Raw genomic sequence first — 13,267 nt, forward strand, 5'->3', positions numbered from 1 at the left:
GGGCTGTAACACAGTTCTGCAGCTGGAAATAACAACTGCATTGGAAAGTACCAGATTTGATAGTTCATCAATCCAAAGCAGCATTAGCTTCATAACACTTGAGCAAAAATTATTGCCTGTATGATCTGTATGTGAATACAGCAGCCAAACTCATGGATTCCTCCTTCTACCACAATTGATGATGCCCACATCATGAGATATGCTTTTAAATAATGTGGCTCTGACTATGGGCATTCAAGGATTGATCCAGAATGTACATAGCCCATTTGGCTTAAGATGACACCAAATCATAGAACTGTATGGCACAGGAACTGATCCTTCAGCCTATAATAACTGTGCCAAGCATGATGCTAATTAAAATTAATTCTACCTTGCACATGATTCATATCTGTCCATTCCCTGTATACTTATCTAAAAGCCCACTATTGAATCCACTTCCACTACCACACCTGGTTGAAAATTCCAAGCACCTATCAAGCTCTGTGTAAAAAAAAGCCCCGCACATCACTCTTAAACTTTCTCATTCTTACCTTCAAGCTAAGCCCTTTATATCTGATATCTCTACCCTATCTATCGCTTCTCATAACCTTCTATCAGATCTCTGTCAGCCTCTGATGCTCTAGTGAGAAAAATCCAAGTTTGTCCAACCGCTTCTTATAGTTCATACCCTCTAATCCAAGGAGCATTCTGGTAAATCTTCTCTGAACCCTCTTCATAACTTTCATGTAATGGGCCTAATCAAAGTTTCATAAAACTGCATCTTACTTTTATACTGCGTGCCCCAGTGACGCCATAAGCCTGTTTTTACCACTCTGCATACTTGCATTGCTACTTCTGGGGAGGTACGAACCTGGATCCCTCCATACATCAATGCTGCTAAGAGTTCTGCCATTCATTGTATGCTTACCTCTTACATTTGACTGCCCAAAATGCAGCGTCACTTATTTTTCCAGATAAAACCCCATCTGTCATTTCTCTGTTTCTCTGGCCATAACTATATCTGACCTATATTCTATGTATCTTTTGTTTATCTTCTTCATTGTCCATAAACTAACTGAATTTTGTCTGCAAATTTACTAATCTAGTAGTAGACACAGCTATTAACACAACCGTGACAAGTCTCATAGAACTGTTCTTTCAATGATAAACTGCACATCATATGATGGTTACAGATGACCGAAGTATTTAGGCTCACCCATCTAAAAAAATAATTTGCAGAGATCATGATGACATAGTTAATTATCTCTTGAATATCTCCAGCATTTTCAACTCTCTGTTCTACTCAGTATTACATCAGTAATACTCAAATAGATCACACAGTGAAATTAAAGCAAGCTTTGACCAACAGCCATACGATGACTACTCTGCAGTGTTAGGATGGAGGGAGCGCTGTACGTCAGAGGGTGACTTACCATCAGGTTCACTGGGAGAGCTGCCACAGCCTAGTCGCATCACAATGGGGGCATACGCCAGTTTTCCTTCTATACAGTGCTTTCTAATGTTGTCTATGATACTGACAGGGAAATGGATGTGAAGATCACATAGGAAAAGAATTGTATGGCTGTCCTGAAAGAGAGCAAAACAACATCATGTATTTTCAAAAAAACTCTTAGCCACAGTCTTGGAAATCAAGCAATTAAAGTTAAAAGAATTGATTGAATAAACTAAAAGTTACAGAACTCATTTTATCAGACCAGGTCCATCGAGTCATGGACTAGATCATAATTCTAAGCTGTGGCACAGTTATTGGAATAGAGGTGTGTTTCTCTACTCAGTCATACCATAGATATTTTTTCATCACTGATTGTGGACTCAGGGTCGACTCCAGAGCCCTGAGTGCAGAATCCAGCAGGATGCTTCTCTGCTGCAATGAGTGAGGGCTGAACAGTTAGTTAAATGTCCTGTTGTCCAGATCAGATAATAGATCTCTCAAGTGAACATTAAAAACCCATAATGCTATTTGAGAAGATCATGGCAATTGTCCTATTTGCCTCGACCAACATTTATCTTTCAGGCATTATGTGAAAGATCTGGACATTTTTCTTCCCACTGGAGCACATTGATGAGCACATATGGATTCCCAATTATTACATGACATTACAAATACGTTTTTTTAAATTACAAAATGCTTTAGGACATCCTGAGGTTACAAAGGCTGCCATATGAAAATACTTCTTGCTTTAAAGAGTTAAAACTGGAGTATTCATTCTGTTCATCCAGTATTCTCTCAACAATGTTAACCCCTCTTTGGAGACTAGATTCAATATGTTTCACTAGATCTATGGCAATGCACCTGAAAGACAATTCCTCATTTGTGATTCTTGTCTAGGAAGCCAAGCCTTCTAAGCATCGGATCCTCCATACCAGGTGGTGATGCAACCAGTCATAATGCTGTGCATCACACATCTACAGAAATTGCAAGAGTCCTTGGTGACATATGAAATCTCTTGAAAACTCCTAACGAAATAGCAACGCTGGCATATGTTCTTCATGGTCAATGTGTTGGATGCAGGACAGATGCTAGGAGATGTTGACACTCAGGAACTTAAAGCTGCTCATTCTCTCCACCGCCGATGTCTCAATAAGGACTGATGCATGTTCTCCTGACCTCCCCTTCCTACAATCGACAATCAGTTCCTTGATAGTCAGAGCAACATGGCATGGATACTGGCCCTATCGTCAACCCAGTCTATTTTGACCAATTTGTCTATCTCGCTGACACAATTTTCTGTGCTCAGCCCATATCTCTTCAAGCACTACCTGTTCTGCATCTGGAGGCACTATTTGTTTTGTACCAACATCATTTTGTGTTTGTAAGCTATTTTTTTGCATCATTTCCTGTGTGGGTTAATTTGGACTTTGATTTGGAGCAAACATGATAGAAAGACATCCATCTCCATCCACTCTTTATTTGCCCTCGAAACAGCAGTGTCTGTGAGTCTTAAGCTTTCTTAATATTGGTAAACACTTAGTAGATATACTTTGAAGGAAGTATTAAGTTTATCGTTCACTACTATTAAGTAATCTTTGTACCAAGAGTCACCCTAGTCCACGACATAGCTATAAAATGTTGCATGTGTTTTATGACCTTGTTTAATGCTGATTGTGAGATTAATTGATATTATTAGTGTACTCATGTGCACAATTATTCTGTATTGAATCTAATGCGTGTTTTACTGTACCTTCTACAGTTTCACAAAATTTTTCTCATCAAAAACCTTGAAGCGAGTTTCTGGACCTGAGTGATTTTTGAGAAGGTATTTAACTCCCAGCCTAGCTTTGGACACAATGCACTGCAAGGCCTGTAGACTCTCCCTCCATGTACCTATCCAAGCGCTTCTTAAATTAAACTATTGTACTTGCCTCAACCAGTTCCTCTGGCAGCTGATTCCATATACTCACCACACTGCATGGAAAAAGTTGTCCTTTAAGTCTCTTTTAAAAATTCCCCCACCATCATAAACCTATTTTCTTCTCCTCCACCATCTACCTTACCTTTGTGTATCATAATTTAACTACTTCTACATGGCTACCACTTAGTCTCCTAAGTTCCAAGGAATAAAGCCTTAACGTTGCCGGCCTCACCCTATAACTCAGGCACTCTGGTGCTGGCATCATCCTCTTTAACCTTTTCCAGTTTAAGCACATCTTTCCTGTAACTAGGTGATCAAAACAGTACTTCAAGTGTGACCTCATCAAAAACTTATACAACAGTAAAACAATATCCCAACCTCTATACTCAGTAGCTTGACAGATGAAGGACAGCATGCTATATGCCTGTCATAATGGGGGCGCTGATGGCAGACCCAAATGCAAGACACAGACACTGAAGTACTAGGAACAGGACTAGGTGTGTCAAGCAAGCTGGGGAAGGGGGGAAGAAACGACGCTGGACAGTGACACAGGCCCTGGACTAAACTAGGATTCAGTGCCTGGGCTAGGACTAGACTAGGAAAGCAGGATCAGGACAAGGAACTGGGAACTAGGAGCCTGGGTATGGACTCCAAGCCAGAGACTGGGCAAGGACCCAGAACGTGGGTCTTGACTCAGGCTCGGACCCCGGAACTAGGCGAAGACATGACATGGATACAGGACTGGACATGGCTTGTGTTCCTCAAGGCTTGGGTTCGGACTCCAAGCCATAGACTGGGCAAGGACCCAGGACCTGGGTCTTGACTCAGGCTTGGAATCCAGAACTAGGCGAAGACATGACGTGGCTACAGGACTGGACGAGGCTTGGATTCTTCGAGGCTTTCCTGGGCAGGACGAGGTACTCCTGTGCTGGGTGAGGCACAAGGACAGGACAAGACCCCGAAGCCTTGACTTTGTCTTGGGAGAACAGGAAACACAGAACCTTGGTTTTGGCAGAACAGGAGCACAGAGCCTTGGTCTTGGCAGAACAGAAATGCAGAGACTTGGTCGAGGGAGAACAGGAACGCAGAGCCTTGGTCGAGGGAGAACAGGAACATGGAACACAGAGCCGGGACCCCTCCTTGGGAACAGGACTTGGGGCTGGGGCTCTACACAGAGTCAGGACCCCTCCTAGGGAGCAGGACGTAGGGCCGGGACTCATACACAGAACACTGAGAGACACATCTCCACTCAAGGTAACAGCAAATGGCTGGACCTACCCAGCAGAGGCGAGGGCACAAAGAGACGGTTCCCAACACAAGGTAGCGGCAAATGGCCAGACCTACCTAGTGAAGGCGTGGACACAGAGACAGTTCCCAACTCAAGGTAGCAGCAAACAGCCAGACCTACCTAGCAAAGGCATGGACACAAAGAGACAGTTCCTTATCTGGATATAGCAAGACCCTGGTCTTGTCCTGATGGTTGAACCTGACAGCTTTACAGGCAAGGACACAGGCAAAGGTAGCAGGCAAGGGTTCAGAAGGAAGGGGAGGGGGAAGGAACAGTCCAGCCACTGAAGCTGACCCCAGCAGCTATTTATGTAGCCATCAGAACAAGGGAAAACCAGAAAACCTGGAATAAGGAATAATGGACCGGTCCATGAACCGGAATGTGGACTTCACGGACCGGACCTCGACAGTGCCTTTTACAGCACCCTGTTTACTTGTTGTGCACTTGTAATTCTATGTCCCTCTGTTCTATTACACCCCCTGGTGCCCTACTCTTCAAAGTACAAATCCCGTGCTGGTTTGACTTTTCAAAATGCATTACCTCATATTTAATTCCTTTAAAAACACTAGCCCTTGGCCCACTTCTCTAACCGATTGAGATCCACCTGTAATCTATGATAACCTTTTCTACTATCAACAATACCTCAATGCTACGACACACCACTAGTCACCAGCCTCTATTCTGAGAAACAACCTCCAACCACCAAAAGTATGTGATAAGTTGTAGTGAAGTTGAAACTTACTGCAGAGATAAAATAAATTTTGAAGTGGAGTAAAATCATATAATTCTCCCACTGATGTAAGACATTCAACTGTTAGCAACTCTAAAATACAAGACCAACAGTTACAATTTTCTGGATTTTTTTTTGCTCTGCCACTTCCCTAATAATGATGGCAGAAGATTCACAGGATGTTAAATCTGTTACTTACATTTTTACCTCAGTCAGACTGAGAGTAGGTTATTCTATGCTAAAGTAGATCAATGGGTGCCTGACTATTTTCTTACTAGCATGTGCAACTTCTGCTGAGATCATTGGCCCAGGATCACAGTCCTACTGATTTTCTTTTCTTCCAAGCGTATGGTACTGAAGATATGTTAACATTCTTAGCACAGTCCATTAATTGAATTGGCCGCATATTGTAATCATTACTACTCCATTGGGTGGAATTGTTTGCCATAGCTTGGTCATTGCGTTTGATAATACTTTTGGTTTTATAAACATTTCTACTTTTGGTATGAAATCATTCTATTGGCCTGCCAATCAACCAAACCTAACATTTATCGATTATTTACTTGCAGTCCTTCCACCAAAATATGCGTCTATTTCTTGATATTTTGTTGTCTCTGCTTTCCTTCTTCAAGTACATTCCACATTTTGATGTAAAGAGGGCCTTGCATTTCCCATTCCTACCACAACTTCATCTTCTGCAGTTCTGCAAGATCATTATGTTTCCAAAGCAAAAGAGAAAGCAAACATAAAATCCCAGTTAAACACAGGGGCTGCACTTCTGACAACAGAAATTGTTTCCAAAAGGTGAAAAGATTAAAAGGAATTTCAGAATCAGTACCAGGTTTAGTATCACTGGCACACGTTATGAAATTTGTCGACTTTGTGGCAGCAGTACAATGCGGTACGTAATAATAGAGAGAAAAAAACATAATTTACTGTAAGTAATAGTTAAATAAGTAGTGCAACAATAGAAATGAAAAAGTAGTGAGGTATTGTTCATAGGTTCAATGTCCATTCAGAAATCGACTGGCAGAGGGGAAGAAGATATTCCAGAATTTAACAAAATAACCCAAATCAAGCAGCTGTCGATCGTACAGCAACAATGTATTATTTTCTTAGAAGGAGAGACTGAAGGAATAGAAGAGATATTAATACAGATTGAAGGAACCTATATAAGTATTCCCACTTTAGTTCTTGTATCACTCTTCATAAACTCTTTGACACAGTTTTTGGAGATGTAAATTTTCAAAATGAGAACAGGACCAATGATTCAGTAACATTCTATTACAAAATAAATTCATATGTAGAGAACTATATTAAATTTAAATGTCGATAGAACCGTGCAGTACATCAAAACATTGCTCATCATTGAACAGAGACAACTATCCTGCAAAGTGAAAATGATACGCAAGAAATTATTACCTAGTCAATAATATTAGTTTATTGATCACTTTTTCCAAATTAAAAATAAATGAAAATCATTAATCATTTGGTGTAGACACTTCTTAGTATTTTGTATCAGAATTTCTGATTTACAACAATATTAAAACTGTAGCTGAAGTTTCAGAAACAGATGCAAGAAACAGAAATGGATACACATGATCAGTCACAATTTATTTCCCCTGGGTTAGGAAGTCTAAAACAATAGAGTGTAGGTTTAAGTGTGAGCAGAAAGATTTAAAGGGGAGCTGAGAGGTAATTATATTTTATACAGAGTATTGTGGGCATACGGATCAAGCTGCCAGAGGAAGTGTTTGAGACAGAAATAACTCCAATGTTTGAAAGACATTTTGACAGAAACATAGATAGGACAGGTTCAGAGGTATATGGGCCAAATACAAGCAACTGAGAGAAGCTTAGGCGGCCACTTTGGTCAGCGTTAATGAGTCAGGCCACAGGACTCATTTCTCTGCTGTATACCCCAATGATCACACTCAAGTGTTAAGAGCAGGCCACATTCCATGAGTTAATTTAGCTAATATATAACATTGGTTTGGTATCAGAGACAATACAGTCAGACATGCAGTGGCTCTCGGGCAATTCCTCTGAGATGAAGATGACTTGTTCCTACTACAGTTCTATGGGTTCTGACTTAGAAGTGATGGTGAATTTCATTGGTGGTTTCTAGCTGTACTGAAAAATGGCACCTAAGATTTGTAAAGTGGTGTGTGTTTTCCAGGTTCCACCTTGCACCTTCATTGCCAGCCCACAGTGTGGTTTCAGCGGGTCTAGTTGGTAGGTACTTTTGTTTCATGGACATTTAGTACAAGTCCTATTCTTTGCATGCTTCAGTAAAAAAGTTAATGGTAACTTGGAAGTCAGTCTCTCAGATACACACACACACACACACACACACACACACACACATCATCCTCAACACAAGAGATTTTCTAGGTGCAGGAAATCCAGAGCAACTCACACAAAATGCTGAAGGAACTCAGCAGATCTGGCCGCATCTATGCAGAGGAATAAACAGTTAGCATTTCAAGCTGAAACTGTTTATCAGGACTATATAGATCTGTGCACTGTGGCTCAACAACTGAGAGCAATTTTGGCTCTGGAGTGGAAACAGTGTAGGTTGAACAGTTTCCCATTCATCCTGGTGATTAGCACCACTCGGCACAAGGCTTGTTGGAGCTGCATTTGCTGAAGGAAGATTGGGAGAGGGTTTGGGGTATTGATATGACCATACTTGACCCAAATCTACACTGAGGTTAGGCGTATAGTCAACCTTTTGGCGTGTCATCTTGCTACATACGTAAAATAGGGGCAAATTTCTGAGAGCAGGCAAATTGAAGAATTCTCTAAAAGCTTCTCAAGTGATCAAGACCATAAGACCATAAGACAAAGGAGCAGAAGTCAGCCATTCGGCCCATCGAGTCTGCTCTGCCATTTTATCATGAGCTGATCCATTCTCCCACTCCCCCGCCTTCTCACCATCAAATCAAAGGCTTAAAGGATTTCACGAGTAAAAGTGCCTTCATGTAATTATTTAGGGCATTGGTGAGACCACCCCTGGAATACAATGTACAGTTTTGGTCCCCTTACCTGAGAGAGTATATATTGGTCATAGAGGGAGTGCAGTGAAGATTGAGTAGACTGGTGGCTGGGATGATAGGCCCCATGAAGTGAGGTTGAAGGCTAAATATTAGAATTTAATGAACTCAGAGCTGACCTCATTATAACATACAACATTCTTAGAGGATAAAGAGTGTAGTTGCAGGGAGCATATTTTCCTTAGCTGAATTACTAGGCCATTTGGGACCAAGATGAGGAGATATTTCTTCACCTAAAGGGTGGGGCTGGTCAACCTTTGGAGTTCTCTAACCAGGAATGTTGTAGAGGTGCACTCATCAATTTCAAAGCTGTGGTTTCCAGGCATTAGAAGAGGTATAGAAGAATAAAAGAGAAAATAGTGTTGAGATACATTAGCTACGATCTTGCTGAATAGAATTGGCGCATGGAGTCAAATAGCTTATTTTTCTTCCTATTTTCGTGCTTCAAACAGATTACAAACAGGAATATTTATAACATTGGATAGTTTTTAATTGTTATCTCACCCACCAGTTGCCTTTATCACCAGCAGATCAAATATAAAAAGCTTTGTTCTCAGAATGTCAAGGTTTTCTGAATTTGGTTGATCTCAAATGTATCCTAACAGTTTTTCCATGACAAATTCTTTTGAAACATAAAAAACTCACAAAATACTGAATTGATATTGTTGAAACCAAAACAAATAAAAACAGAAACCATTGTCATGTTTGCCAGAGATTCTGCAAATGCTGGTAATCTTGATGAACACACACAGTGCTGGAGGAACTCTGCAGGTCGGGCAGCATTGACGGAAAGAAATAACAGTTGACACTTCGGGCTGAGACCCTTCATCAGTGCTGCACAGGAAGGCGTAGAAGCCAGAATAAGAAGGTGGGGGTAAGGGTGGGCACATGGTCAAAGAGTTGGAGAGCAGCAAAGATCATAGAGGGGGAGCAGTGAGCAAGGATCCCATTGAGCCCCCATTGACGGGAAGATTTAAACTTCTTCAGGGTAGGCATATCTCAAAGAGAATTTGCAGTGGAGTGGACGAGCATTTGTCGAGTTGATTCCTTGTTTGAACCTCCTGGTCCCTTCATTATCATTGTACCGAAACAAATGGTGCCATAACATTAAATTATAACACAAACGAAATATCCCTATTATATTGCATGTTTGCTGCAAGATTCAACAAATCACACCACAGTCATAGCATTTTACACAACAGATGACCATTCACTATTATGCTGCATTGGTTCTCTGTGCAAATATCTCATGAACATGACAATATTTAGACAGAACAGTTCTTGCACCATCTTGCATCCCTGCTCAGTCACTTGTACAAAGCTAGGGATAAGGGTCAGCGCATACAGCGGGGTCAGCATGGGTAATAGAGGGTGTTAATATAGACTGTGATGCAGCAGATGGAGACAAAGAGCTACTTTTATGTTGGGGGAAATCTTAAGTTTAAGCTCAAGTTTAATTATCATTCAACTGTATGTGAATACCCATGAATAGAGCCAAATGAAACAGTGTTCCTCCGGGACCAAGCTGCAAAACGCAATACCAACAGTCATACACAGCACAAGGCACACATAGCACATACCAGTAAACATACAATCACATAAAATTTATATATACTGTAAGTTGTCTAGTAAATTAATGATGCATGGGTGTTGTTGGTATGAACAGGCAGATCCTAGCAATCCACAGATTAGTGTACGCACGCATGCACACAATTCAACTTGCCTTCCACTGAATGGACACAAGAGGGCAGCACTGAGTGGTGAGGCCAGCCCTCAATCTATCATGGATGCCTCACGACACCACCTCCTGGACTACTGCAATAGGCAAGCCAGTGGCATGAGGCCAAGTCCTTGCTACAACTAAGGGCTTGCAGCTCCCTTACCAGTAAACCAGTAAACTAGATTTGCAATATTTTATATTACCAATGTCCAATAGGGTCTTGCAATTGCAAGACAATCACTTACTGTTAGACTGCGCACTACTTTCACACACAGTCTCCAACACCTTTCTGTAACAGGCAGCAACACAGTCTGCAACAAGTGCAGTTTCTCCAGCTCCTCCAACAATGAGCAATACACTGATGGGGAAGACCTGCAGAACTTGAAATTCTTAATGTCCAGCATTGTCTTACGACCATTTAAAAAGATGTTTAAAAATGACAAAGACACCCTTTGTTGGCCCCGGAGTGGCTGCTGCATCTGAGTGCACCATCATCTTAACAGAACTGACATTAAAACGAAAGTAAAATGAAAAACCACATTAATATAGTGCATTCCTAAATTCAAATATACAAACTCTGGATTAATACAATGCCCACAAAGAAACTGTTATGCAGAAATAGTCCATTTAGTCCAAATAGCACATACCAGTGTTTATGCTTCACATAAGTTTCTTCCCGATCTGTTAACTTATTTTTCTATTCTTTCCAAAACAATGTAATGGTCTGGCCTACCTTTAAATCTTTATAATTCACCTGAATTAGCAAGATCCACATTTAAATTACTTTCTGTACAATAAATATTTCTCCCAGATTCCCATCTAGATTATTAATGACTGTGTTTCAAGGCAATAATTTAGAAACATTTGTGTAAACTAAGTTAGGAATAATTATCACATGAGACAGAATCAATCCATAAAATTCTGATGTCATACCCATACAAGCTTCTTAAAATGTAAGAGAGCATGAATGAACAATTATATCCTACTTAGCAGCTTTTGTTTCAATATGAAACCAGGAAAATTTGTGTTTAATTACAGCATGTGCTTAACTTCCAATCAGTTTTAATTCAAAGCTATATTTTGCAAGCAATTTATAATGGGAATAACTGCCCTCACTATGTTCCTAGACACAAAAATGCATGGTCTTACATTCATGCAATGTAAACACACTTAGCTTCATACAATGAATTCACTGTCTGACATACAGACGGTGCATCTGTACTTTTTAATTCATGTGTGAATTCACATGTGTTTTATGTGTGCTGTACTCAATTCACCCAGTTTTCTTAACCTTGTGCCTCATTTGCAGGCCTAGAATTGAATGGTTGTGTAAACTCTACATCTACACTAAAACTGCACATAAAGGGTACCATATTGTACGTCTGTAACAGGTTTGTACAGACATAAAACACTACAGAACAGAAACAGGTCCTTTGGCCCATCTAGTCCAGGCTGAACTATAAATCTGCCTGGTTCCATTGACATGCACTGAACAGTAGCCCTCCATAATGCTCCCATCCATGTACACATCCAAACTTCTTTTAAATATTTAAATCGAAACCACATCCACAACTTCCACTGGCAGCTCATTCGACACTCTCACTACCCTCTGAGTGAAGAAGTTCCTACTCGTTCACTTTTCATCCTTAACTTATGACCTCTAGTTCTAGTCTCACCCAATGTCAGTGAAAAAAGCCTGCTTGCATTTACCCTATCTATACCATTCAGAATTGTGTACATCTTTATCAAATCTCCCCTCATTCTCCTACGCTCTAGGAAATAAAGTCCAAACCTATTCAGCGTCTCCCTATCACTCAGGTCCTCAAGTCCTGGCAACATCCTCATAAATTTTCTCTGCACTCTTTCAGTCTGTAGGTAGGTGACCAAAACTGCATACAACACTCCAAATTAGGCCTCAACAATGTCTTACACAACTTCAGCATAACATCACAACTCCTGTACTCAGTACTTCGTGCCGAAAGGTTTCTTCATGACCCTGTATATCTGTGATGCCACTTTCAAGGATTCGTGGATCTCTATTCCCAGATCCTTCGACCTTCTGTACTCCTCAGTGTCCTACCGCTCACCGTGTCCTACCTTGATTTGTCCTCTGAAGGTACAACATCTCACGCTTGTCTGCATTAAAATCTAACTTCAATTATTCAGCCCAGTTTTTTCAGCTGGTCCAGATCCCACTGTAATATTGACAGTCTTCCTCACTGTCCACTACACCCCCAATCTTGGTGTCATCGCAAACTAATACTGATGTTGTCTGCTATTTCAATTCCCAAGTTATTTAATAAATTTAAACCTTTTAAGTTCAAATTCAACTTTATTTTAAAGTTTAATTAGTATTAAAAAACACGAATATAGCCAAATGAAACAGTATTCATTGGGTGTCAAGGTGCAAAACACATTGCCAATCGCACACAGCGCACTGCACGTAGCATAAATAACATGTATGATTACTATTTCAGAAAAACGTACAGTCACAAAGAAAAAAAATATCCTGAAAAGGTCCCCGATTGTCCTGGTCCGGCATGTTCTTCCACTAAGCTAACACTGGAGTGCAGCATCGATGGGAGGGGCAAGCCCCCCAACCTATGGGTATTTGATCCTCCACAATATTCCGCATGGGAATTTAAACTGGAGGTAGCAGTGTTTTTTTTTTACGAGGTCAGGTTGCGAGCTCGATCAACCCGACACGGATGGAGAGCGCGCTCGGGAGCAGTCTCTGACTGGATCGAACTTGGGAACCTCCGTTCTCGAGCCCGGGGCTGATCTCACTGCGCCACCAGCTGACCTAGCACTGATTCAGGAGCATTCAGTGGAGCCCCCACTCTCTCCCACACTGCCTTGGCTCTCCTCCCATGATGGGGTAATCCTGCAATGCTTAGTGTTCTTAGTATCCAGCAGGGACTTGTGATCGTAAAAAAATACTGCCAAGACAAACAAATGCACCCTCAGTCATACATGTCACGATTCATCCAGGATAAACAGGCTGTAAACCTTGCTGTAATATGGACATTATTGCTCAACTTACTACTACTGGTGAAGGAACAACAGAGAATTCAGCTGCTGGAACAATACACTGTGCAGGAGAAGTGCCATCAGATTTCC

The 13,267-nt window shown here is 41.0% G+C and overlaps 1 protein-coding gene across 2 annotated transcripts in view; it reads right to left on the reverse strand.

Annotated features, from left to right (window-relative positions):
- LOC134353795 (N-acetyl-beta-glucosaminyl-glycoprotein 4-beta-N-acetylgalactosaminyltransferase 1-like) overlaps positions 1 to 13,267 on the reverse strand; it is an 897,506-nt gene that overhangs the window by 18,228 nt on the left and 866,011 nt on the right. For both annotated transcript variants that reach the window (XM_063062183.1, XM_063062184.1), the window contains one exon: positions 1,413 to 1,566. In XM_063062183.1, coding sequence (XP_062918253.1) covers positions 1,413 to 1,566 — 154 coding nt within the window. The remainder of the gene's footprint in view (positions 1 to 1,412; positions 1,567 to 13,267) is intronic.

Source organism: Mobula hypostoma, chromosome 11, assembly GCF_963921235.1.
Source record: "Mobula hypostoma chromosome 11, sMobHyp1.1, whole genome shotgun sequence".
Lineage (NCBI taxonomy): Eukaryota > Metazoa > Chordata > Chondrichthyes > Myliobatiformes > Myliobatidae > Mobula > Mobula hypostoma.